General features: G+C 40.9%; 1 protein-coding gene across 4 annotated transcripts in view; it reads right to left on the bottom strand.

The window, feature by feature from the left end:
- qkia (QKI, KH domain containing, RNA binding a) overlaps window positions 1-27873 on the bottom strand; it is a 111468-nt gene that overhangs the window by 46759 nt on the left and 36836 nt on the right. For all 4 annotated transcript variants that reach the window (XM_017685991.2, XM_017685993.2, XM_017685994.2 and 1 more), the window contains exons 3-4: window positions 10082-10198; window positions 311-454 (exon numbers count right to left, since the gene is read on the bottom strand). In XM_017685991.2, the coding sequence (XP_017541480.1) occupies window positions 311-454; window positions 10082-10198 (261 nt within the window). The remainder of the gene's footprint in view (window positions 1-310; window positions 455-10081; window positions 10199-27873) is intronic.

Consider the following 27873-nt stretch of genomic DNA (forward strand, 5'->3'; position numbering starts at 1 on the left):
GTATTTGGCACTAAATCTAGCTAAACGTGACTAATTTTGCTCTCTTTATAATGAAACATGCTGGTTGGTCAGAGTCCGGACAATATACACAGCATGATCAGAAATGCATACTGTATCTTATTCTGATATAATTTATCACCATAACAATATATACTGTCATATTGCCCAGCCCTAGCTTCCAAACTGGTCTCTTGAAAAGCTGACCTAATAAGGCAAAGGCCTGATTTTACACTGTAGCTCCACTGAAAACGCTGGGACATCCGGTTTGTGGCCAAAACGCAACTTTAGCAGAGAGTAGAGACAAACTCACCGCCGGCACCAGCAGCTTCTTCACCTCCTCCACAGCTCTCCTCATTTTGATCTCGGCTCGCGCCTGTGTGTCCTCCACTGTGATCAACACGTGAAGATCCTCGTTCAGGTGCTCCCAGTTGGGCTTCCCTCTGTTCTGCTCCTCCTGGAGGGGAGGAAAAAAAAAGGAAAGAGAGAGAGAGCGAGAAAGAGACGTGAGTGGTTGTGACACACTTGTAGAATGTGATTGTCTTACACGACATCATGCTTTTGAGTCAGTGTGAGAGACAGCGTGAGCGTGCGAGTGAGAGAGCAAGCAGGAGAAAGAGTGACACATTTTATTGCGCCGGCTGACAGGCTGGATGTATTGCAGTCAGCAGTGAGGTGTAGGCGCAGGGCAAAACGAGGGTGGCTCTGCTTTTTCCGGATGACAGCGCTGGAGAACACGTTCTGCACCCCCGTGGCAATTAAAACGTCAAAAAACAACAGGCCTAAATCGCAGACGCACCGCGCTAAATCAGGCCTTCAGACTCCCCGCAGACGTCAGGGCACAGATCCGCACAGTCCAGGACTTTTGTAGGAGGATGAGTGTGGCTGTTCACAGGAATACAGAACCCTTTGGAACAGGTTACAGAAAATTGCTTGGAATTCCTTGGAGTTCCAAATAGAATACAGTGGATCTAAAAGCAATGGAGAATTTTAATGGGTCTTATAAATGATTCTAAGATTCCAAATAGTTCTTTTTGGGACTACAGAGGAGACTCAAATTTCCAAGAGGTCCATTTGGAACAGTTGGAATTAACAGTTTCTAAAGCCCAAGAACTAGATCTTTATTTAGAACTATAAAGTACTTATAGGTCTACACTCTTGCTCCCAAGAGCTCTCCTTGGAACAATGAACATTTCTCTGCTTCCCGAGACCTATTATGAATGACACATTCTGATACAGATTTTCAGATTACCAAAGAATACTTCCAAATCAAACAACAAAATTTTACTTCAGGTTTAACAGTTTCCCAGATTCCATTTGTAAAATTTCCAATTTCCAAAGTCCAAGGAATTTCATTTAGAAGTGTAACAGCTTCTCTTGATACCATAGAGCTGCAAAAGATTCCCAGTTCCAAAAAGGATTTGTAGTGAATGATCCAATTCCCAAAGAGCTTTCTGAAATTACCACAAGACCATAAAATTCTGAAGATTTCCATTTGGCACTGTAACACACTGTAATCCACAAGAGGTCTTTTGTGGAACTACAAAGAATTCCAAGTCTTGAGAGTTCTGTTTGAAGTGACAAAAGGTTTCTCTAGTTCCCAAGAGTTATATTTTGTACTATAAAGGATTCTCTGGTTCCAAGAGTTTCATTCAGAGCCCTGAAAGATTCCATCAACCTGAAGTGGTCTGATGGTTACAAATGTCTACAATCGGCCCCCCGAGTGCATATTGTGTTCTCTTATAACAGAGCGATTCAGAAGGGCAGGAGGCAGGTGTGAATAACCTCTGCGTCAACCCGACTTATACAATGGGCTCCAAAGAGAGCCATTAGCAGCTCTAGAGCGTCCGTGGCTGCTCAGAAGAGCAGCAGTCAGACAGTGGGAGCCCGTCAGCACCAGCTCCATTCAGAAACCAACAATTACCCACGCCTGCCTCTCAGCGCCCAATTCACTCGCCTTGCCATTCAGGAGCTGCTGGAATAAACTGCACGCTGAAAGGAGGAATGGATTTTTCACTCCTTTTCCTTTTTTTAAATGCTCCCACTCTGCAGTGAAAGAGAATAAAATACAGCTGTCTGAGCGCTGAGGCCTCTGGTTTGCCGTTCTCTTCCACACACTTACAACAGATCTTTCTGAGGGGTCTGACAGAAAGGTCGGCTCATACGGAGTGAGTGACACCACTCTTTCTCTCTCTCTTTTTCTATGATTGGACCTGGTCTTCTGTTACAGCACTGTGAGACAGTCTACTCTTCTGAACCCTGAACTGCTGAACGCTTCAGGTTTTTCCTCTCTGCCTACGAAGGGCGAGCAAGGTCCTCCTAACTCCCGTATGATGACGTCTGGAACATCGGGGGTGAAGAGAGAACTAGAGGGGGGGAACTAGAGAGACATTACTTTTGCTCAGAGTGGCTTTTCAGGCGTTCATGTTCTCTCTCGCTATGAAACTGCTCCATCAAGAGACGCCTCCCATTTTTCCACCCAGAGTCACGTGTCAGAGACTCTACTGCTTGCACACGACGACCATTCATACACAGAATCTGCACTGTCGAGCTGCTCAGCAGAACCACATAGTGGAAATTCAGAGCACAACACAGAGATATGCTGTGTTCGAGTGGTGACGGAAACTGAGAAATACCAAATTCTCTCACTTTTAAATTGCATTTGGATGGTAAACAACTTTGGATTCTAGATGATATACAAATTTACAATGCAAAGAATAATTCAACATTTCACTTTTTACATGAATGAACAAACTCTGAACGTGCCGTGAATATGAAAAAATTCATGCATCTATTGGGGCCCAAGCCTATTTCACCCCTCGCCCCTACCACTTAGCCCTTAGCCCTCATTCTGAGCGTTAGTGTCTAGGGGTAGGGTGCCCCGATTCTTGTTGAGGTAGAGGGGTAGGGAGAAGTGTTCAGGCTATATGGCCCACCAGATGGAGATTTCTCAGAGACACAGCCCAAAGTGTGAAAACCAGCATGATAGCTGAACAAATGACCAAAGAAACCCAAAAATGTAACAATTTTACTGTTAAAATTTGAATGTAACTGCTGCTCCAATTTCAAACAAGAAGCTGGCAAATGGCGACTTTAGCTTCATAGCACTGAAGAATTAGGGGTGTGTGATAAATACTTGAAGCCCTAAATGTAACTAAAGCCCAGCAGTGAGGCTGCTGAACTTTATCCTCCTCTACCATCACTGCAGACAGGCATGGTCTCCTACAGAGCACCGCTAGCAGCATGTTAATGAAGTAATGTTCTTTTTATTTGAGGGTTTCTTAGAGAAGATTTCATCCACCAAACCTTGTAACTCTGTTCCAGGGGGCAAGGAGACACTCAAAAAAACAAAAGGGGGGGGACAGAAAAAATATCATCTGATCAGCGGGAACAGAGGGGGGGGGGGGGGGGGGTATAGTCCATCCATCCATTTTCCAAGCCGCTTCTCCGTCAGGGTCGCTTGGGGGGGGTTGGGGGGGGGGTGGGGGGGGGTATAGTATTATTTTTAAATATACTATGAAATGCTGTGAATACAATAATTTTTGCTTAGTATTTGTCACTAAATCCAGTTAAAGAGGATTCATTTTGCTCTCTTTATAATTAAACATGCAGTTGGTCATTGTCTACAAGTAGTGACGATATAGAGAATATAGTCAGAAAAAGATTGTGTTGCACTGTGACATATTTATCGTTATCATGGTAAACGGTCATACTGCCCAGCCCTATGTGCAACTGAACTAAAGCGCTCATTTACTCCTTAAAAACTAACAGATACCAACATCGAATACCATGTGATGAAAGCTGAGTGTAGCTGCCTCACTAATGAACAATAAAAGAATGACTCAAGTTGGCAGTGAAGCAGGATCTGCTCACACAGTGAGGAGTTACTGACTCAGTCAGTCACTTTAAACATTCCTCCTTGGCAACAGTGATTTTTTTGTGAAAATCAGGCTGTAGAGACATCCTGTCCTACTGTGAACATCACTGCCAGCTTTTAGCTTCAGCGCTTAGTGTTAGCAGCGCTGCTCGGATCGTTTTAAATGAGTCAGCTTTATTGATGGACCGTTGACGCAGCATCCGTAGAGTGTTTTCGTACAGTGTGATATATAAAAATCAAAGGTTTGTCTGAACAAGATGGTCTGTGAGTCACCCAAGAACAAGATTTCTAAAATCAGTTTCTGTCTGGCTTTAGAGGACATTCAGCTACAGCCCGACCAGCCAATCAGAAGACTGCAACAAGACGGAAAACTGGAAGCGTGAGATCCTTGGATGAGTTAGCCTCAGATGTGATTCCTGCTCTAGCTGTGCTGCTGCTGAAGGAGACAGATGAGGATTAAAACTATGAAAACTACTTTACATACAGCTGTACAGAAGCGCTTTACTGACGGGAAACAAAACCCACACTTCTCCACTGCAGCGCTACTTAGAGATCTCTATTGAAGCAGAGCTCACTAATTCACTTCATTCAATATCAGATAGATTTAATGATTTAACAGTTAAGGTTCACTACCCTGTTACACTAACAGTTACTTCATTCTGAGTAGGTACTCTGTGTGGAATCAGACTTGGTACCACAGCAAACTAAACACACACACTGTCCTACACGCACAGCTACAACTACTCTGTCGCAGCCTGCTGTTTGAGAACCTGACCCGACAGTCCAGTGCTGAAATCTACAGAAGGCACAAAAAATAAAAATAAAAACATGCATATAAATATGAAATAGCGCTAAAATGCATCCATTCATAAACTTAACATTAGGGCTGGCAGGATTATACAAAAAACCGATGTAGCGATGAATAATTCGCATGATAATACATATTTTACATTCTCCTACTGAGCTTCATAAGCAACATTCATATGCATTTCTTTATCTGGGGCATAACTGTCTAGTTCCATTTCTCTCATTCCTTCACCTCTGCTCCTTCTTCCTTGTCTGTTTCTCCTCTCTTCCTCTTTCTTCTTTCCCACCATTCATTCCCCTTTGCACTCTTTCCTTCTCCTTTCCTTTTCTCTCTTCGTTCCCTCCTTTTCTCTTCTTCTCTCGGCCTATCCTCTCCTCTCCCTTATTTTTCTTTCTTCCCATTTTCTCTTTCATCAATTCTTCTCACTCCTCCTTTTTTCCATCTAATTGTTTCCTCTTTTTCCATCTTTCTCCCCTCCTTTGCTCAGTCCTCCATCTCCTTTCTTCCTTCCTACCTTCTCACTTGCTTTCCTCTTACATTTCTTTCCTTGCTTCCCCCCCATCCTTTCCTGAAAACCTTCACTTTTTCGTCCATCCTTTCATCTCTCATTCATCCCCTTTGCTCTTTTTTTCCTTATCTTCTCCTTTCCTTTTCTCTCTTTGTCTCCTCCTTTTCTCTTCTTCTCTTGGCCTATCCTCTCCTCTCTCCCCCTTATTTTTCTTTCTTCCTCATGTGTTTTCTTTCTTCCCATCTTCTCTTTCATCAATTCTTCTCTCAACTCCTCCTTTTCTACATCTAATTGTTTCCTCTTTTCTTCTTTTTTCCTTGTTCCTTTCTCCCCTCCTTTGCTCACTCCTCCATCTCCTTTCTTCCTTCCCACCTTCTCACTTGCTTTCCTTTTACATTTCTTTCCTTGCTCCGCCCCACCCCCCCTCGATGTGTTCAGATGATCACTCGTTTGTGGAATGAGCATGCTAATTGAGGTGTAATTGTAAGCAGTGCATTGTGGGTCTCGGCAGGGAAGCTGCACCTGACACGCTTCCTAACGCGCAGAGCGAGACCCATCCGCCCTCATCGCCGCAGATACCGTTGCCATGGTGCTGCTTATTAGGGCTGCAATTGTGATGTCTCGATCTGACCATGACGAATCAACTACATCAATCTGAGAACAGGAATTAATTTGCTATAAATAATAATAATAATAATAATAATAATAATAATAATAATAAAATTATATCTAACAGGAATAATATTTGACAATAACTGCTAATATATGCTAATAATAATTGCCTGACATTTTACTTTTGTCATTTTCTAATTTTGTTCCTTTTTTGCTTTCAGGTTCATATTATCAACAATCATTTGAAAGTGTCTTTTAATCCTAGTTATTAACTAAAACACTGCTGTCATTAATTTTGTTTTATTTCACCTCATTCTTTAACATTTTACATTAGTTTTTTTCTGTTTTTGCTTTTGTGTTTGTTCAGTTGTAAAGCACTTCAAGCTGCTTTGCAATATTCTGCTACCATTAGAATCAATTAAAATAAATTATAATAATACTGAATAAGGTAGACACTTCTGAGGGTTTAAAATGAAATAAAGGTCACTTTTAAAAGTAAATAATAAAGTATAAGTAAATACCAATAAAAGATAAAGAGACTATATTTCTCTTAAATTGTATGTATTTACCTTTTTATACTAGTTATACTATGCACTCTCCTACAGTTCTGTTTGGGTATTCAGTGCATCTTCAGAACTGATTCTGAATCGCCCCAAATTGAATCATTTGGGGAAATCTAAGGTCTGAATAACTTGCTAAAGAATCATATTCAAACAAACAATCTCTCTCTCTGAACATCACACGCACCTTCATTTCAGCAATGTTAAAGCTCACTAAGTGAAGCCTTCCCATGATTCTCAGCCAGTCAGCAAATTCACAATTTAGCGTAAGCGCTTCCTATCTGTCGGACAATCAAGAGTCACCTCCTGTCTCCTGACCCATCAGAAGCTGACCAACCACTGGGCCGCCTGTCTATCAGCGAGCACGTGGGTCACCTTCAGACAGGCCCACAGTGACAGCGGTCACAACAGCTTGAGCAGCCTACAGCAGTTTAGCCCCACCCATTCAGCCTACGGCAGTTTAGCCCCACCCATAAAGCGTACGGTAGTTTAGCCCCACCCACTCAACCTATTGCAGTTGAGCCCTGCCCCATGTCAATTTCAGAAATAAATAAATAAAATAAAACTCAATTTGACATTCTGCATTACTTTAAGGCACAGAAACAAAAACTGTTTGGTTCTGAGGGATAAAGCGAGGCTGAAAAATTATGAATGCCTAAAACTACTGAATACTGAATCTGCAGTTTGACAAAGTAATTTTCTTGTTACAAGAGCTGCAAGTATAATTACGTCTTACATTATTCAATGATTTAAGTGTGGAAATTTAATGTAATAATGCAGAGCTGATGGACTGACAGTCTGGAACACAACACTGAGCATTTAAGTCTTTCGAAAAACAGACATGCTGGTCTTCTGGGTGGTAAAAGAAAAAGCACAGAGCTCAATTTATTATTTTTATTAACTGCAATAAAAAAAATTACATACAATTACATATTTGCATGATCATTCAGCTCTAAACAAAACCACACAAACGTGTTTAATTTAAACGTGTGCCATCAATCCTAAGAGTCGGGTAATGTTGTGGAAGTGTGTGTGTGTGTGTGTGTGTGTGTGTGTGTGTGTGTGTGTGTGTGTGTGTGTGTGTGTGTGCGCGCACAAGCACGTTCTACACAATGCCTCTGAGTGTGACATCCAGCAGGGAGCGTTTTAGAACATGCTAAGTGTTCTAAAACCTCCCACAGTAGAGAAAGGAGGCTGAGAAAACTGCAGATAGTTTTTTTTGTATGTGTTACACAAACTGATCTGAGGCTACCCCGAGCAGCTGAGGCAGAGCTCAAATATAAGCTGCTAACAGAGGTGAAACGACATTTACTTTGATTTATTTCTCTGATAATTTGTGTTACTACATCCTTTTTTTCAAAATGTAATTTTTCCTCTGAGCTCAAAGTCCAATGTTTGTTGTCTTACGCATAAAAAAGTGACCATTTCTATGTGGCCATTTTTTTTAACTTTATGCCTTAAAGGTACATCAAAGTACAAACAATATAAATGTTCCTCAAATGTACAACAGTGGTTTTAAGGTCCAATTGTGAACCTTAAATAAGTTTGTCCAGGTGAAAAGTACATTAGTATTTTTTTCATAACCTAATGTTTAAAAACAGAACAATAAAATAAAAAGCCTGGAGACGAGACAGGGTGTGTGGAGTCAGTACAACTTAGAACGTATCATTTCAGTGGATTAAGGCACAGTTATGTTCCCTGACTAAAGGTACTGAGATGGACTCCTGAGGGTTCCAGCACTGTGACAGTTTGCCACCTTTATTTCTGAGAGTGCAGAGCACAAAAGCTTACAGAACAGCAAACGTAGATATAAAAACATAGGTTAAAGAGAGTACAAGGTGGACAAGAGCTAAAAAACTGAATGCCTTCAATTGGTACTGGCTGATTGTGCTGAAAGGTGATCTGAACCCAAAAACACTGAGCCGTCCATCTGTACTAACAATACCCTGGGCTGAATTAGCCACAGGTAAAATGCGAAGTCTGTACAGCTTCTAGCAAACAAAAGTTTTTTGCGTCAGTCTGTTAAGTCCTGGCTCGGTCACACTTACATCATAGGGAGACGTCAGCTTTAAATCTACAGCAAAGCTGCAGCTTTAACCAAACATTCCCTTTAAAGAGAACGTCTACAGTGGAACCTGGCAGCAGTGTAACTCCTCTGTAACAGCCGCAGACATGTCCCCTCCCCGCACTCTCTCTGTACAAGGTCACCCCTCATCCATTGAGGCAAAGTGATGACACGTGAAAAGTGCGAAAGAGCAGGAGGGGCCGGCCGTGAGCAAAGAGCATGCTGGGAAATCCTCTCAGGAGGGCAAACGTTCTGTTTATGGACATCTGAAACCAGCGCAGCGGTGACGCACCGTAATCAAGTTAAAAGGACATAGACATTACACCAAGTGACAACACACACAGAGAGAGAGAGAGAGAGAGAGAGAGAGAGAGAGAGAGAGAAATATAAAAAGAGAATAAAAAAAATGATAAATGTGAAGGAAAAACATCAAGAAAATAAAGAAAAAAGGGGAACGAAGCAAGATGGGGGGAAAGAGAATATGAAAAAAAGGGAATGAAAAAGTGAACAGAGTAATAAATGTGGAAAAATATATCAATGAAAGCTGAAAAAAGAGGAAAGAGAAAAAGGAGACAGAGGTAAGAAAAGATAAAAGCAAAAAGGATGACGAAAGAAAGAATATGAAAGAATGAAAGATAAAAGAGGAGAGAGTAGAAAAGTGAAAAATAATTGAAGAAAATAGTGAAAGAGAAAGAAAGAGTAGGAAAAGAAAGTAAAGACGAACAAAGGAGGACAAAACGAAAAAAAAAATACTGAAAGACGAGGAAAAAAGTGGAAAAAGAAAGGGCAGAGGTAAGAAAGATAAAAAGAAAAAGACAAGAGGAGGGAAAAAAGTGACAAAGCGAAGAAAGAAAAGAAAAAGAAACTTCAGTTATTCAGCGTAATGAGAAACTGCAGAACAGACTCAGTTTATGTTACTACACCTATATTTAGAGCCAGTTAATCAACAGCAGCAACGTCGTAAACATCAAAAAACGGCCTGTTTTGGATTCATTTGTGACGTCATGAAAATCTGCACATTTACATACACCTGTCTCTTCCACCTACAGCAGTTTAGCCCCGCCCACTCACAATGACGCTTTTAAAAGTGTTCCTTATCAAGAGAGGAACAAAACAAGTCAGCCAATAGGAGCAGAGCTCATTTACATACATCTTAAAGCTGCAGTAACAAAAACAGACTGTTCAGTTATAAGAAATAAGAGGTTGGAAAATAACCATGTAGATGGTTCTTCAAGGGTTCTTTAGTAAAGAAAGGTTCTATACAAAATGATGAGCATAAAATGGTTTCTTCTCCTGATACTATCAAGCTTCTAACAGAACCCTTTATTTGGTGCAATAAAGAAACCCTTTTAAAAAGATTCAACATAGAACCACATACAACACATTCTCAATGAATCCCGAAGAACCGCTGCAAAATGAAAGAACCCTGTAATCATGCACATGATTCTTTAAGAGCTCATTGTTCTACACAGAACCATTTTGTTTACTGAAGAACCCTCTGAAAACCATCTTTAAGCGAGAGAAAGAAATGACTGTAGTGCACACAGACGTCAGTGGACTTTTTCATGAGAAATGTAGGATTTGGCCTCTATTAACATTGTAGATGCCATCAAAAGTAAAACAGAGGCCTGAGAGCAAGAGGAAGATGCATTACCTTCTTTTTGTCCCTCATGGAGCTCTTTCCCCTCACCATGATCTTACAGCCCGTCTCCGCCTCAAGCTGCTTCGCCGTCAAACCACGCGGCCCCAAAATCCTCCCAACGAAATTATACTGCAGAGAGAGCGAGAGAGAGGAGAGAGAGATTAGCATTTGAATGTTTGTGGAGCAGTGAGGGGGGAAAAGGGATGTTGATCTTTTCAGAAACTGAATATTGCTGTGTGTGTGGTAAATACTGGAGTGAATGCTTCAGCAGGAACTGAGCGCCTCTTCCACACTGAAATCTGCTACAGCTGCTGCTGTATTCACACTGCGAACCGTGATTAGCTTATGTAGCTGTGCTGGCTACAGGGACAAACACACACACGGCTGACCGAAATACCTGCTGGAAATCCAGACCGGCTGAAGCTGATGACCCACTGTTTTATCTGCGCTTCTGTTTTTTTGTGCACAAATATTGCAAAAGCAGCACAGAATTTTAAACAATTGAATAAAACACAGTATTAATGTATCGTTACATACAGCGTGTTTACATTAGGTGTGGAACGATTATTTGACTTAGTCGACTGAAATCAACAGCCAAATTAGTCGTCAACTAATTTTGTAGTCATTTGGTTGGTTACATCATTATGCATCTTTCACACGTTCACTAGGAATGTTTTGACATCCACTTACACGAGAGTTAACAACACCACGATGGCTGCCTAAAAATCCTTATAAGCGTGAAGCTAAACTCAGAAAAAAGGCCGCCAGTTGTGCTATCTGTAAGCCGACCTTTGCTCATTGGTCCACTGAATGAATGACTCTGGTAAGATGCGCCGCGTCTCAAACCATGTTGTGCTAGTTTGCTAATGACGGTGTTAAATTCCACCCTATTTCATGTTACAAGTTGAGCTGTAAGACCCATTTCAAAGCACAGGTTCTCTTTTCTACTATAACAGATCTTTATTGAAACTATTTAGTTGCACTAAAGTGTAGACAGACAGCAGAACGCACTCTAAAATTTGTTTCAAAATTTAGACTGATTTTTATTTACTTACTTAATGGAAAACAATTAGTTCTGTTAGATTTATCTTTGTACATCCTTGGTTTTAAATTTAACTTTTGTATTAGCAATAATAACAGTGAATCTATGAATGAGTTATTAATTTTTGTCTTCACTATCAATTAGCAAATGCACAAAAGTGAAATTTAAAAACTAATAGCTACATAACTCATTCTGTATTGTAACGATTTGTTATCTGAATAATCGACTATTCCTTTCAGTAATTGATAGATTATTCGACTATCAAATTATTCATTTGTTGCAGCCCTAGATCACATGACCTTAACGATCTTACAACTGCAGAAAACTTAAGACTGTGTCAGTAACTGGTTCAGTGTGTATTCAAACTCCAGGTCCAATGAGTCAAACAGTAACCAGGTTTTATTACAACCAGCCAATAAGCTTACAGAATAAGACATGACGTAAACTTAACGTGAAACTCAAATATCATATGGGGCTTTTTATTAAAACATCAAGTCATTTTATTTGAAAATATAAACATGCATCATCTAAACGATGAATATTTAAATCCTTAATCTGGTCGAGCGTGTATTTGGTCTCAGCATCACTCCGAAAGTGCTGTGCTGTGTCTCGCGGGTGCCAAATTAAACGCTGCTCACTGTTTCCACGGTCAGCGCTCTGTTTACACACATGCGCAGACTGAGAGAAACAAAAGTAATCAGCATGCTGTGAGAAACCCCATTAATGAACTCATATCCAGCCCCTTTACCAGATTTGCCACATCATCCTCCATGCAGGACAGCCATGAACTGATACTTCCCAGCTGAAAGACAGTAAGGTGTCGTTTACAACAGTAACTCCTTGCCAGAATAGAACAGCACAAAATGATACTCCTCTTTGTTTTGGTTCTGAGACATAGTGTGTGGGCGCGAGTTGATCAAGACTGATCTTATTAAAAATGATCTTAGTAAAATATTCTTAAATTCTGCAACCCCAGCACAGGAGATACAAGCATATTAATTATCAGGCCAATAAAAGCACTCTTAGTTGAACTCAGAAGACGAGAGAATGTGCAAAAGAAGGAGCGAGCTGAGGATTATGTTCTTAAAATGTTGTAGAAAACACTTAAATATTTGGATATTTCTGTGAGAGCTTTCACTTTAAAAACACCAATATACTGCACAGCATATGAAAGGCTTCATGCGGAAATGAGTCCATCACAAGACCCCAAATATGATCGAAAACTTTTGCTCTTTTCACAAAGGATGCTTACCATGAATCCTGTTTTAAATGTGCTAAAGAAAGAAATGTGATTTGGTTATTCAAAATATTATTCACCATAATTTATTACAAAAAAAATTGTTAACATATCGTTTAATTATGTGTGCTCTATAATGTTCATTTGATCCACACAGTCATTTTGACAGACTGTAAAACACTACAGGAAGCCAGTCAAACAAATGAAATCTACATTAAATGCCATTTGTATGCTTTAAATGTTCGGACGTCAAAGATTAGCAGATGTGATGGGCTTCAGGGCGGCATGACAGAGAAAAGAATGCGTGTGTGTGTGTGTGTGTGTGTGTGTGTGTGTGTATATATGTTTGCTGTCCCTCTAAAGGCCTAAAGGACCTGTCTGCTCAGATCACATTTACAAAGCCACAAGAAGCCACTGGCCAAGACCTTCACAGTGACATCACCAACCCTGTGACATCACCATCGCAAAGCGCCTGAGGGTGGCGTAGGCGAACACACTGCTGCGGGTACCTGAAACACAACCTCTTCCTCCGTTTATTAAAAACGTACAGTCTTAGCACCGGCACTACAAGGCTAGTGTGGCTAATAAGCATTGGAAGATTACACCCCAACAGAGTAGCTGTTAGCACAGTGCTAACTGCTAACTGTATGTCTGAAGTGCGGCCTTATGTGGTTTCAGATGCTGTATGACAGCTTTTAGTAAATATGGACAAAAAATAGTCTTCAGGACGGCTGCTGCCACTGCTTTATCATCAAAACTTACGGCCTTTGAAAAATACTGATACATACAATAATGATAATAAAACACAAATGCTTTAACTCTAATATATAAAATGACATGAATAGGCTCAGTATTATGGGCAATGGGCATTGGTGCAGTTTCAAATTCAAAATCAGTATGAATCGATAGATTTATAACTGTGGCAACATTAATCTAGTGTTACTAACTACATATACACTTAAAATAAAAAAAATATATTAAAAAAAAAAAAAGTAATTCAAAGTTTCTTCAGTAAAGACAGTGGCTGTGTTTAGAACCAGGAACACTATATGGTTACTTTGCCACACTGCTGACTCTGGGAACAAGAATTGCACCACCATTACTACTACCATCATTATTATTAATGATAATAATACTGTGGAAAGGGAGTACCATCATACATACAAGCGAGTACATGCACACTTAAACATGACCATTCAAGAGTTCTTTACTAAAGTCACTTTGTTTAGAACCATGAACATTCAAAGAACCATCTGCATGATTGAATTGTTCTCTGCATGGTGCAATGGCTCTTCAGATTGATAGAGAACATGCTGTATATGGCTACTCTGTCACATTATATCAAATTATCATTATTATTACTACTACGGTCATTATTACCAATAATAATACTGTGGAAAATTAGAGTCATCACTTCTAATTCCTTCAAAATAAAGGCATATTAATATAGAAATAGTTCTGATCTGGCAGTGTTTAAATTGTATCATATTGAAGATCCTAAGGTTGAGAAAGGCATCACTAGTACTATTAGAATTATTATTACTAGTATTATTATTATTATTATTATTATTATTATTACTACCACTTCTGGTACTTCTACTATTACTACTATTAATAATAATAGAGAGTGTTATCACTTAAAATTCTCAAATATAATATATATCAATAGCTTTAACAATGCCAATGTGACATACTGAAGACGGGGTTTGAGAAAGGCATGACGGTCGTTATTATTATTAATTATCATCATCATCATCATCATCATCGTCTCTTGCATTCCTGTTATCCTCCTTTCCCTTCTGTCTCTCCCCGTTTCTCTGATGCAAATGAGAGCGGATCCTCCTCTGGCTTGTGTGCGTGTGCTGATGCTGATTGGACATGACAGAGAGCAGGGGCCTGCTGCACTGGGGGAAATTGCTCACTTTGAATACTGGAACCAGGCAGTAATTACAGCCAGAAGGGGACGCCACCATTTATACACCGAAATACATCAGAAAAAGGAAGGGAGGACGGAGAGGAGGAAGGAAGGGGGGAGGGGGCGAGAAATAGAGAGACAGAAGCAGCAAGAGGACAACAGCAGTGCTTGACCAAGAATACCACAGTCCTCCATTTCATCTCGTTTCTCAGTCGAGTCACGTGGTGACAGCTGGAGTTCGGCGATTAATTGCTACATCGTGATGCCGTTTCTCCCCATCTTATGTCGATACTTCCGGCTTCAATCATTATTTACAAAGCTGCAATTATATTGATTAGTATTTACTAAGGGGCTGGATGACTTCCACTGTTATGTGAGGAAAGTCGAGTTGACCTCAACTAATAAGAAGGTGATGCTCTGCAACAAGTGACTTCATGTTGCTTCACAGAAGGGCATGAGGTGCTCTTCCCAGCGAGCCCTGGACTCCCTAGACTTGCACTGCTAGCCTTCAGGAAACCGGAGACATGGACCCCAAAATTAGTCAGGCCTTGCACAGACAAACTTTCATGCAACTTTGGATGCTTGAAACCTACATGAAACTAAACTGCACTCTAGTTGCATAATGTAAAGTGTCCTGAAACTCATGTGAAACTCAGCTGCAACAGCTGCATTTCACCAGATCAATCAAGAGAATTAAACTGGTGGTTTTACTGGCCGACCGACTTTATGGAAGGTTGGTAGTTTTTCCACTTTGTCAGTTTCCTGAGATTTGACCAAGTTTAATGAAGTAAACAGCTGGAAAAACTAGCTGAATGACTGCTTGTGCCATCCTTTATCCTTCTTTAGCTGCTGTTATGATCTACGCAGCTGAAATCATTTTCTCCTCTCAACACCCCTAATTTTACACAGAGCTCAGATTCATCTGGTGTCTTTTTTTTCAGAGGGGGAGACGAAGATGCCCTCCACAATGAACATCTTGCGTTTCTAAGATAGAGCAAGCGAGGCACGTAGCAGACCATGTGTCAGACTCCAGGCCTCAAAGGCCAAAACTCTGCAGACTTCAGCTAACTGCCTCATTAAACACACCTGATTCAGTTCATCAGCTAATCAGCAAGACCTTCATGAACTTCATGAGTTCAGATTAACAGATGAGGGTAAACTCTGATCTCCTCTGGACAAGAAGATCCCCAGAAGCCACCCACCGGCAGAGCAAAAAGGAGGGGGTCCAGAATGCAGCCATGTTGATGAAGGGTGAAGTAAAACAAGTAAAACAGAGCTGCCTTCTGGAAAATTCCACTCCACCAGTACCAGCCAACACACAGCCACATCAAACACCACCTCCATACACACACACAAATATTCATAAAAGTTGCCCAAACAGAAACACATGCAAACCATTTTTGCCCCAGTAAACGACTGAAAGGCAAACGGAGTGCAATAAGGAAATCCTGAAGGGAAATACTGTTAGAACCGCAAACCAGTTTCACCCTGCACTTTTCAGAGCTTAACCCTTTGGGGTCTAAGGGCATTTTCTTGATTTCTCTGTATACTCTTATACACCTTCAAAAAGGCACCTGCATGTCATGAAGCCCACATATCAAAACGTTAAGAACAATCTCTGCTCTCTCTATAATGAGGTTCTTTTGACCTGGAGCTCTGTGTACAGAGATAATTCACCTCTAAACCTGAAAAACTGAAGTCTAGTTTTAGAAATTCTCAATATCTCTTGTGGAAACACAGCTTTACTCATGTGAACCAATTGCTTTAGTGCTTGAAATGTATTGAGTCTCAAAAAGTATCGGGTCCCAAAAGTAGAGGAGTACATGAATAAAACAGTAGATAAAATGTTCATCATTACTTTCCAAACCCGCTGCAGCAACTACTGCAGCCTTTTCACATGCGTCTTCCATGTGGACTGAGCGAAGAATGAGGGGTGTCCGGCATCCATCGATCAGTTTCACACAGAATGTAGATGGGCATACGAACCCATCAGGGTGACAGGCAGATGACGTGTATCTCAATAAATCAATAACAATGAATATAGTCATCCTGCCCAGCTCTAATTTACACTTCCAGGTGGTTTCAGATCAGCTGAAAGGGCATCCTGCATCCCTAGAAAGCGCTAAAACAGTGAAGCCCCTGTAGTCCGGTACGCTCAGACGACATCGAGTTTCTTAACCTGATTAAAGTCTTAACAGCCACATTTGATCCAACACCCAATTTCTCACAGAAGCAGCACTGCTGATTCTCCCTGGACTCGCCTTCAGACCCACATTTGTCCTTTGGTGTTAAAGTCGCAATCCAACCACACCTGAACTTTCTAACCCGTCTAATTTATTTCACAAACATGCTCAGCAGCAGAAGGCTGCTCGCTCTGGTTTGCGAATTTCTGGCCCTCTGTTCTGACCTCAGTGTAAGAATTAACATATTTAATTTAATATTGTATTTTTATTTAAAGGCCATGCTGGGAAAACCTACCACACTGGAGTTGGTGTATGTTGTTAGTGTTGATTAGGAACTTTAACCTTCACAGCAAGCCTGTGTTGTAGTGTTTAGCATTATACATTAGCCTGAAAGGTTTTAAATACCTTTCAAAATAAAAGCAAACTGCATGTCTGTAAACCAAGTTGTACAAGGTTAAAGAAAAATAGGGTAGAATCCACAATAATGATAAATTCGAAATTATGTACACACAGATGGCTATTCAAGGGTTCTCTAGTAAAGACAATGGTTCTCTATAGAACCATAAACACTCTTTGAATGCTTATATGGTGATTACGCTGTATATGTTTCTATATAGCACCAACAAAGGTTACAATGTCTATTGTCTATGTCTACTACTGTTACAATATCAAGCTGGCATAGAATAGATGAACCCTTTTTGGTTTTATACAGAACCATTTCCAAAAACACACTCTCCATCAATCTGAAGAACCATTTCATCATGCAGAGAACCATATAAGCATGCAAGCGGTGGAAACATTGTATTTGTTCTCATGGCACACAATATTTTTATGAGCAAAAATACTCCAATGGTGTTTCCACACTAGATGTTTTTTCTGCTTGCTTTCTGAGATCTGTGCATTTGGTTGGGTGTAAAAGCCATTTCTGAGCCCAAAAACGGAACAGAGAACCTCTGGTTCTCCTGAATCTGGTGGTCTGGGTTTCACATCCTGCCAACTCTGGTGTGGATATGCTGGGTTAGGGCTCTAAAGTAGAGGGAAGTTTTCTTGAAGATTACAAAAATTCCATGTTACAATGCTCTCAGCATAAACAAAAAACAGCAGATGTTCTACACAGATACTGGATGTCGACCGATTATGTGCACAAAATGTGTGCAGGACACTGAAGACATATCACCATGTTAATTTTATGTTTCCCCAGTTTACCACTGAATTTGGAAAAGTCATTAATAGGATGCAAAAAATGATGTCAATCATTCATTTACAGATACAAAACAGTGAATACGCTCAAAGTGACCCCAAAGATAATAGGAAGGTTAAAGAGGAGAAATGTTTATGTTGGACTCTTTTAGGACATTTATGTTGAAAAGCCTGGATCTGGGGGGAGTGGTGGGTGTGGAGTAGAGCAGAAGGCTGTGTTTCCTATTTTCAGCAGATTAAAAACAGAGCTGTGCTGTGGAGTGAAAACTCCGATCAGCTAAGTGTCCAAATCCCAAAGTTAAAAACCTTAATACCTACCCAACGAATCAATCTAAATAGGCAGATGTTCGGGTCCAGGCTGAGTTCTCTCAGGAGGACTTTTTGGACAGAACTGTCAAAAGTAGGCGTTTCTAATATACTGGACACTGAATGCAGGTCAGGTTTCCCCCTATAAAATGAGTGTAAAACGAGAGCAAATACTGGAGCAGGTTTGGCTGAGGATGCTGTAGCCGTACAGCACCCGCCTCATTTATTTATTTCACCACGAGCACAGGCCAGCACGCCGCTTAACCCGAGGCTCTGTGTGTGTGTGTGTGAGAGTGTGTGTGTGTATAAGAGCTGTAAGGAAGGGCAACCTCAAAGTGAAGCCACAGGGATGTAAAACAATACAAGGCCAAACAGCCGAGTGTGGCACTGAGGGCCAGCGGCCAAAAATCAGACAGAGATGGACGACCAACTTTTCTCTCCCTCTCCCTCCCTCTCTCCCTCTCTCCCTCTCTCTCTCCTCCCACCCAGGATAAACATTTCCACCATTCTTCCTCTGCATCTTTACAGCGACCTGTATTTTGGAATTTCTCCAAGAACATTTCATATAATTAATTTAAAAATGTATAAACAATATATAAATAAATTTAAGAAGTAAATAGAATAGAAGGAAAATGGAACTGAAAACATGATAAAAACAAATTTTAAAAACAGAGGAAATGGATATTTAAAAGTTAAATTAGTAGAAAAATGAGGTTAAAATGTGATGTCATAAGGCTCATGTCCTCATCAAAGTGGCCCAAACAAACCAGAACCAGCAGGCTCTGTCCGCTGCAGGTGGACAAGGTGACTTTAAAACACACTCCTATATAAAAAGACTACTGTTCTGGGGCTCCCTAGCACAGAGAACAGTCCTACACAGAACCATGAACACTCAGAGTTGGAGAGATTTGGTATATGGTTCTATAATAGAACCTTTTTGAAAATAGTGCCGTACAGCACCAAAGAGGGCTTCTTTTTTTAGTACAAAAATTGGACACAAAAATTGGATACATGGGCTGGAGGTTAGGGAACCAGCCTCATGACCGGTTCGATCCCCAAAGCCAACAGCACATAACTGAGGTGTCCTTGAGCAAGACACCTACACCCCAAATGCTCCCCGGGCACTGCGGATTGGGCGGACCACTGCTCCGGGGCAAGTGTGCTCACTGCCCCCTAGTGTGTGTGTGCGCACGCTCACTAGAGTGTATGTGGCGTTTCACTTCACGGATGGGTTAAATGCAGAGGTGAAATTTCCCCATTGTGGGACTAATAAGGGTCACTTAATCTTAAGAACAATCTAAGAGTGAAGAACGGGTCATCTATTGCTACAAGTTAGGTTCTTCTCCACTCACATATTTAGACACCATAGTCTAATAATAATAATAATAATAATAATAATAATAATAATAATAATAATAATAATAATAATAAAACAGCCCTGCTCATTTTAGGTACGAAATCTCAAAGTCTTTGTACAGCAACATGAGCCAAAACATTAGGAGAATATATGATGGTATCAAAGACATAAACGCTCCATCTCGTCCCAACAGCACACGCAGAGGAAAAGCAAATGTGCAGTCAGAGTGGACAGTAGGAGAGTGGAGGTCAAACTCCAGATTAATTCCCTGGTGAGCGGAGGGCGAGGGTTAAACCTCTGCTGTGGAACCGCAGGAGCAGAAGGGAATAATATGTTCCTCTGCCAGTCTGTGTGGTTGTACAGCTGTACTTACGAAACAGTTGAAATGCTTTCACTGCAGATTCTGACCATGACCGTGTCCTCAACAAAAACAGCCCATTCTGAGTTCACAACTATGAACATTTTCCCTTCAGCCCAGAGCAAGGTAGCCCAGCCCATTTGGCCCACAGCAGGGTAGCCCCACCCTTTCAGCCTATAATGCACACTTACAAGGGTTTTTAGTCAATGGATGTATACAGAGCTATTTGACACTTATATGGTTCTCTGCACTGTGAAATCGTTCTTCAGATTAGCGGAGAACGTGTTATATATGGTTCTATAACGAATGTTTTTGAATATATTTTATTTCATGCACACATATACATTATAGACACATACATATCGCTGCTGTTGGATCAAAACCTTGTATCTCCAAAATGGTAACTTTACATGAGAAAGAAAAAACCTACTTTACTTTTAAAGTAAGTCAATGGAATCAGACTTTTGTCCACATCATTTTGGGTTGTTTCTTTTGGTCCATCCATCATGAAATTTACACACAATATAAGGTCAACGAGTGCTTCCAAAACATTTAACTGAAATATGACAAAAATGGAGATACGAGGTTTTGATCTGACAGCAGCGATACACACACACACACACACACACACACACACACACACACACACACACACACACACACACATACATACATATATATATATATATATATATATATATATATATGTGTGTGTGTGTGTGTGTGTGTGTGTGTGTATATATATATATATATATATATATATATATATATATATATATATATATATATATATATATATATATACACACACATATACACACACATATACATACACACACACACACATACACCCCCCCCCCCCCAACACCCCAAAATGTGTTCTTCTACTGTTACAACTTTGACACCGTAACAACAGCAGAACGCTGTTTTAGTGCTATACAGAACTGTTCTCCATCAGTCTCCAGAACCATTTAACCACACTAAGAATTATTTAAACATGAAATGACTATATAAAACCCCTGGTTCTAAACAGAACCAGTACCTTTACTGAGAAACCCTTGAAGCACCAAGTGTGTAATAGAAGAAGAAAAATGTCATAAAGCTAAAACTGAAACACACACACCAAGACAGACTGAAGCGTTTAAATCTGGTGATTAAATATCTGAGTTAACAATCTGTTCTGAGGCAGATCCTCAATTCGAGCTGCATCAGAGGCCCATGACCACCCCTCACCCCCCATAATCCTGTTCATCAGGGGATTTTTTTACAGCAATCTGGACACAGCCACACAATAAATTCCGTCTGAATAAAATATGACCAGCGCAGCAGGGCCACGGGTCAGAGGTCAAGCTATGAAGGAAGGTCTACAGGTTTTACCTCATGTGGCTCGCCCAGAAAGAGAGAGCGAGAGTTTATCATAAATCAATAACACAAAACTTCTGATGGGACAACACAGCAGCACACAGACGGCCAATTATACAGCAGAGGAGACGATACACATCCAGCAGAGTCTTCAGGGAAAACTGACACCGATTCAAATCAATCGGTTTATACATTTTTGGCTCACTAAAACAGGGATGCATGCTTACCCAAGCAGGCTGGAACAAAAAAAAAAAAAAAACTAGAGAACTGGGGGAAAAGATCTGATACAGCAAGTCAGTCAACCAGGTCAACATCAATTACAAAAAAACGCCAACATGGGTCTTTTCAGGCTGGGTGGGAAAACTTTGTAGGGTTCACAGAGGTGTTGTGCATACGTGGGGTCAACTAAGTGCACATCATGTAGAACTATTTAAATAAAACACAGCGAATAAGATCATACAAGTGAATATTATCAAACTGTACATTTCCTACACATTTACTTTTAATACAGTAACTGAAATTGTTTGATTAGTTAGTTCATCATTCTGACAGACTGTAATACACTACAGGAAGTATAGGGGGCAATATGGCTTCTATTTTATTTAAAAAGTGCTCTATAATGTTTATACAATCCACACTGTCAACAGAAAAGAGAGGAACCAAAAAGTCTTCAAAGTTTGATCAGTCTTTTCGCTGAATAATAGCTGGTAGGTTAACTGATCATTATTAATCACTAATACAGCAGTGTGGGAAAAAGTCAGTTCAGCAAAGCCCCCAAAAAGGCGCTGTGAGTCTCTTTATGATAAATAAAATGTCATGCTTAAAGAGGACGCCTACAGGCAGAAAGGGTGAGGAGTTCTGCAGCATCAGCAGGTCCATCTGAAGACGACCAGGAGGGACAGAGAAGCACACAGACCCCTCACACAGCCCCAGGATCTAGATTCCAAATCCTCCAGTACCATGTGCCAGTAATTTATAGTTATCTGATGGTTGAGCGTTTCCTTTCATATGAGACAGAGATCATGACCGTATAGCACAAAGTATGTGGGAACAGCGCACCCTTTAGTTTGAGTATGTAAAAAGGGGGCAACAGTTACCAGGTTAAATATGATTATTTACTATAAATTAAACTGGGCAATATGACTATACCATTATCGTGATCATTTACATAATGCGTTTTTCTGAGCGCATCATGGATATTATTGGAATTATTAATCATGTTTAAGTTTTTTTTTAACAGAATGCTTGTGTTCTAACTTAATAAATGTCAGTAAAAAATGTCATACCGTCCACCTCTACTCCAGGCTTTTTCTTTTTTTTTTTTTTTTTTTTTTAAAGAAAAACATCCATTTTTTAAATGTTTAAAGGTTTGAAAAAAATTTTAATCAAACAAAGTACAGTTCATGAGCGATTAATGCCATTAATATAAGTATTAAGACAATTTTAAATAATGTAGGAAGCAATTAAAAGCTGCAGCTTTTGTGATTTGAAAACTGAGCTCTTTCAAATTGTGATTTAAAACAATACAAGAATGAAAGATTGTTCAGCCCCAGTACAGGTGGGCGATATGGTAAAAGCACAATGTTGTGATACCTAGAGAAACACAGTAACACAAAATTTATTTTTTCGGACAGCTGATAAGAGAAAAAGAGCCAGTAGAGCTACATTAAAAAAATACTATCAAGAACTGTGAACAGTCATTTTTACTCAGTATTTGTCACTAAATTTAGTTAAACAGGATAAATTTTGCTCTGTTTATAATAAAACATGCAGTTGTCCAGTGTTTACCAGTACTGACAATATCACTATGTTCAGAAAAGCATATTGTATGGTGATATAATCTGCAATGATATTGATATATACGGTCATACTGCCCAGTCGAGGAGAGGAGGTACACAGACCCCCACACAGACAGCAGTAGCAGAACCAACACCAGCATCACTCCTCCTCCATCTAACAAGCCAAACATAATTTGTATATGAACAGAGGCACAGAAGGAACAGCAGACCAGAGGCTTCTTGTTCACCTGCCAAGGTGGAGCCCACAGCGGCTTCCAATTACAGCTTTCACACACACACACTCACACACACACACACACACACACACACAGAGAGACAGAGTCCTGAGGGACGCTCCTCATCCTCCTCCTGCAGCACGGAAATGCCTCACACAGACGCTCCAGACATTTTTATACAGTTGGCACTGACTGTCCATTTAATCAGCCCCACTGACCATGAAGTTTAACTTTGTAGTTACAGACTGTAGTCCATCTGCTTCTCTGCATACTTTCTTAACCTGTTCTTCAATGGGAAAGACCTCCACAGGACCACTACAGAGCACTGAGGACTGAAAACCAAAAACACCAAACCAACAGCATCCTGTGGGCAGTGTCCTATGAACCCACTGATGAAGGACTAGAGGATGACTTACACAAACGGTGCAGCAGCAGATGAGCTATTGTCTCTGACTTTACATCTAGAAGCTGGACTGACAAGGTAGGGGACCTAACAGTGAGTGGACCCAGTGTTTAAAAACTCCAGCAGTGTTCATGCTTCAATATAGAATCACTTTCTGTACTTAAGAATCCTTAAAAGAAACATCTTTCAGAGTGTAAAAAAACCTGAGCTGAAAGGCCTGAAACTCACTCTCGCCACAACCAACAGATTAAGAAACTAAATTTGAGAAAATCTCCGGTAAGAAACTCAACCATGACAAGTTGCCTAATGACGCTTCTGAAAGAGAGAGACGAAAATATGGAACATCTGCACAAACAATCCGCAGTTATAAATGAACGCAAAGCCGCTGAAGACATCTCAACTGTCAGACGAAAAGCCAAGATTTCCGTGAACGTGTGCGAGTCGCTTTTAAAGGGATTTGATGAATCAGTGGGTATTCAGAAGAAGCTAGAACTCATTTGAGATGCTCAATTGGAGTCATTTCGCTTCAAAAGCCCCAGTAATAACCTGCAAATTAGGAGTGTGTGTGTGTGCGCGATCTGTGAGTAACACGAGCGCAGTTTGAGAACATGAGAGATCAGGCCAAACCAACATCACATAAACAGGCAGATATTACAGGTGCAAATCTCCGACTACAAAATGATTCGCTTTCAGGGGTGAGTCAGTGAATCATGAAGCCTCACATTTTAACATGACTTGATTCAGTCATTTTGGTACAATCAACAGCAGTATTACAGACAAAAACTATTTTCGATTTTTTATTTATTGTTTTTTTTGGTATACCTTCAGAATTGAATTTTGGCCAAAACTAAGCACAAAGTTTACTGGGCATTATTATAACTGAAATCAATAATAAATCACTTTTAGGTTGATGTGCTGTAATACTTTACAGTATTTTTTAGACAGACGTACTGGGTTACTGATAAGGAACACTGAAAGCTCAAATATACAGTATGACATAAAAGACAATGTTGGGGTTTATCCTAAAGTTAGGACAGTGTTTATAAGATTTGGTCGAGTTAGGATGTTTGTGTAATACTGTTTTCTTAGGTGGAGTTAATGAGGTTATGAAGTTAGGAACTATTATTCTTACTACAGTCCTAAATTCAGTCCCTACTATAGTCATCACAGTGACCAGAACAACCTTCAGATTTTTAAAACCGACGTTTACGTTGTGATGAAATTTGACGTGAACTAATCGCTGATGGAGTCATTAATAAAACAGAAGAAGGGAATCCCTTGCAACAAGAGACTAAAACTTGAGGCAAAGCCAAACTCCACAGGTCAGCACAGCGATGTGCCCTTTCCAACAATGCACTGCTTGCCTTCAGGGAACCAGAGTTACAGACCCGAGAATCTCGCAAGTTGGTATCCAACATTGGGGCACCCTAGGTTGCCTTGCCGTAAAAATAAGAGTAACCGACTTCAATCTTTCAAGATTACAGGGCGTTAAGCTTCCCCTTCAACCACACGACTGTTTATTGTAATCTTCAGGAAACTGAAGATAACGACGTTCATTATCTGATCTTTGAAGCCCTGTAGATCAATGGAGAAATAGTAGAACGAAGCCACTCCACTGGTCAGCAAAGCATGGCGAGCCCTTTCCAACGAGCCCTGGCTTGCATTGATAGCCTTCAGATGAACAGAAATACGGACCGCAAAATCACCGGGCTCCTCACATGCTGTTTTCTCTGAGACATCCATGTTGTCAGTGTCAAAATCACAATCAGCGACTCGGCAACATCAACATTAAAGCATCTTCATGAGCAGTTAAGTACACTAGCCTCTGCGACCCATAATGCAGTTGAGATCCAACACACTGGGATGTAATATTCTGTATCTAAAAACCTTCATTGCCTGAACCAGGTGTGCTAGATAAGGGGTGGAGCAAGCTCTATTTCTGTAGCAAAGAGCTTGCAGACCTGAGCTCAGGTTTGGAGCTTTTTAGAACGCATTTCGAGAACATCTAGAGCATTCAATTCAACACACTTATTTACATCAGATGCTGTCCTGGAGCAGACTATAAACCACTGGAGCTTTAGTCACTGCGCTCAAATAAAAAAGGAATAAAGGAGGAATAAAAGAAGGAAATTCCCCACCATCTCATTCCTGGGACCGTCCTGTTCTTCCAGCTGCCTAAAGTGCACTCTCGAACACACACAAGCATCAGAGGGGCGTGAAGAAAAGCAGACAAGTGTGGAACCAGGGGTCAACAACGAGATCTCCCAGCAGGCCAACCTTCCTCACTAGCTGCTTTGTCAGATTTCACAAGCGAAGGAAGGCATACGGTGTCAACAGGATCTCCCCACTTGTTTGGGTTAAACATCCACAGCAGCTGTTTCTGTAATAATGACCGTAACATTTCCAGCCTCGGTACGATAGCAGTGTAGACACTACAGGCACTGAAGCAGTAATGATAACAGGAACGTTTCGGTCTCCTTTGAGGACTTTCACAGACTGTTTAATTTCAGTGTAATGTAGCTATTCAATTTGGCGTTCTTCAGCACCCTCCTGCTGTCTTGACCCACTGTTGCCCCTGGTGACGACGAACAGTCTCCTAAAAGCTCCAGAAGCGAAACCTAAAGAAAACCTGAGGTCAGTAGGTAACTCGTATAAAAATAGCTTTTTCGTCGTATTCGCGGAAACTCTTGATAGCAGTACGAGACATAACCTGAAGAAAATTTCCCCTCTGTCTCCACCCACCTACTTCTAATGACATTTGCAGGAATCCACCACACCTGAATCAAAACAGCCAATCAGAGCCAGGAGGTGTGTCACTCCACCCCTCCCCCAGGCACAACATCTCAGGAAATGCAAACGCACTGGCAGGTAAACAACCACCAGAAAGTGAGAACAGCAGCAAAAACTGGTGAATAGCTGACTTCAGCTTTGTATCACTGAAGAATTAGCAATGAGTGATAAATAATTGTCTTATACCCCCTCTGTGTAAGCATACTCTGCCCTAAATGTAACTAAAGCCCAGCAGTGAGGAGCTGAACTTTTCCCTCCTCTGCTTTCACAGAAGACTGGCCAGGTCCCCTATAGAGCAGCGCTAGTAGCTCTAGGTTGTCCCCCATTTCGTAGGGCAAGATTTCAACCACTACCCCTTGTAAATCAGTTCCAAGGGGTTAGGGTGACACTGGAAAACAAGGGGTAGGGGTAGAAAGAAGAAATGCAATTGGGCCTAAGAGAAAAGTGTCCTTCGTACATTACAGAGCACTAAAATACAGATGAAGATCCATTACAGACACAGCCACAGTGCACGCACTCAATTGTGTGAAGGTCACAGGAAAATTACATCATACTTAACTGCCTTCCAGCCCCCCCGATTCCTTTTTTTTTTTCCCAGAGTGACGGGACATAATTGAAGATGGAAATTATCAGATTAGCCATTTCACTGAAAATTCCCCCCTCACGCGCACCTGCACAGCTCTCAGTGAGGCGTTCAGAGCTGGAGCGAGACAAGTTATTTTTGAGAAATTGATGCGATGCATTGCAGCGAGGGAGCAAGAAAATCTAATTACCCCAGAGAGAGAGAGAGAGAGAGAGAGAGAGAGAGAGAGAGAGAGAGAGAGAGAGAGAGAGAGAGAGAGAGAGAGAGAGAGAGAGAGAAATGGAGGAAGATCCACGTTGTTCTCCCTCGCAGCAGCGGACGGAAAGAAAACATTCAGTCTGGTAGAGGAGGCTACATTTTCCATCCAGCCTTTTTGGAGAGAACAGGAAGCTCCTGCTGTCATTCCTTATGGAATTCCCATCACACTCTCAGGAGACCACAGCTGACCTCAGAGCAGGGCTGCACGATACAGACCATATCCTACATTGCAACTGCAAATGCAACTCACTTGGCAGTAATAAAGCTAATCTCGAATTATCATTCCTTTGTTTTCCCTGATTCCCATTTATAAGGCGTGTGGCCTTTTGCACCACGAATATCATGATTAATATTTTCACACTGCCGTTTTCCAGCCTCATCCCTCTTCAAACCGGCTGCTTATATTTTAAACGTTAAATGTAAATAAGCAGGGCTGAAGAATTAATCGTCTTTATAACTGCAATTTGGGAAAAAAAAAAGTATGATTTTCAATCGCAATACGCGCAATTTTTAGGTGGAGAACGTCCCCCCTCTCGTAACATGAAGGTTGTGAACAGCCTGCAGACCAATCAGAAGCAACCAACCACGATGCATTCATGGCATCACAAGAGGCTTACTGGCCCGAGCTGTACCGGGCCCCGCACCAGGGCCGAGCTGTACCAGACATGCAACATCTCTCCTTTCTCTAACCATTTCATTCGTTCTTTCTTGCTCTCACACTCCTCCACTGCCTTCCCTCTTTCTATCTTGCTCTTACCCTTGCTTTTCCATGCTCTTTCCCTTCTCTCCCCCTTAT

Source organism: Pygocentrus nattereri, chromosome 10 (genome assembly GCF_015220715.1).
Source record: "Pygocentrus nattereri isolate fPygNat1 chromosome 10, fPygNat1.pri, whole genome shotgun sequence".
In the NCBI taxonomy this organism is placed as follows: domain Eukaryota; kingdom Metazoa; phylum Chordata; class Actinopteri; order Characiformes; family Serrasalmidae; genus Pygocentrus; species Pygocentrus nattereri.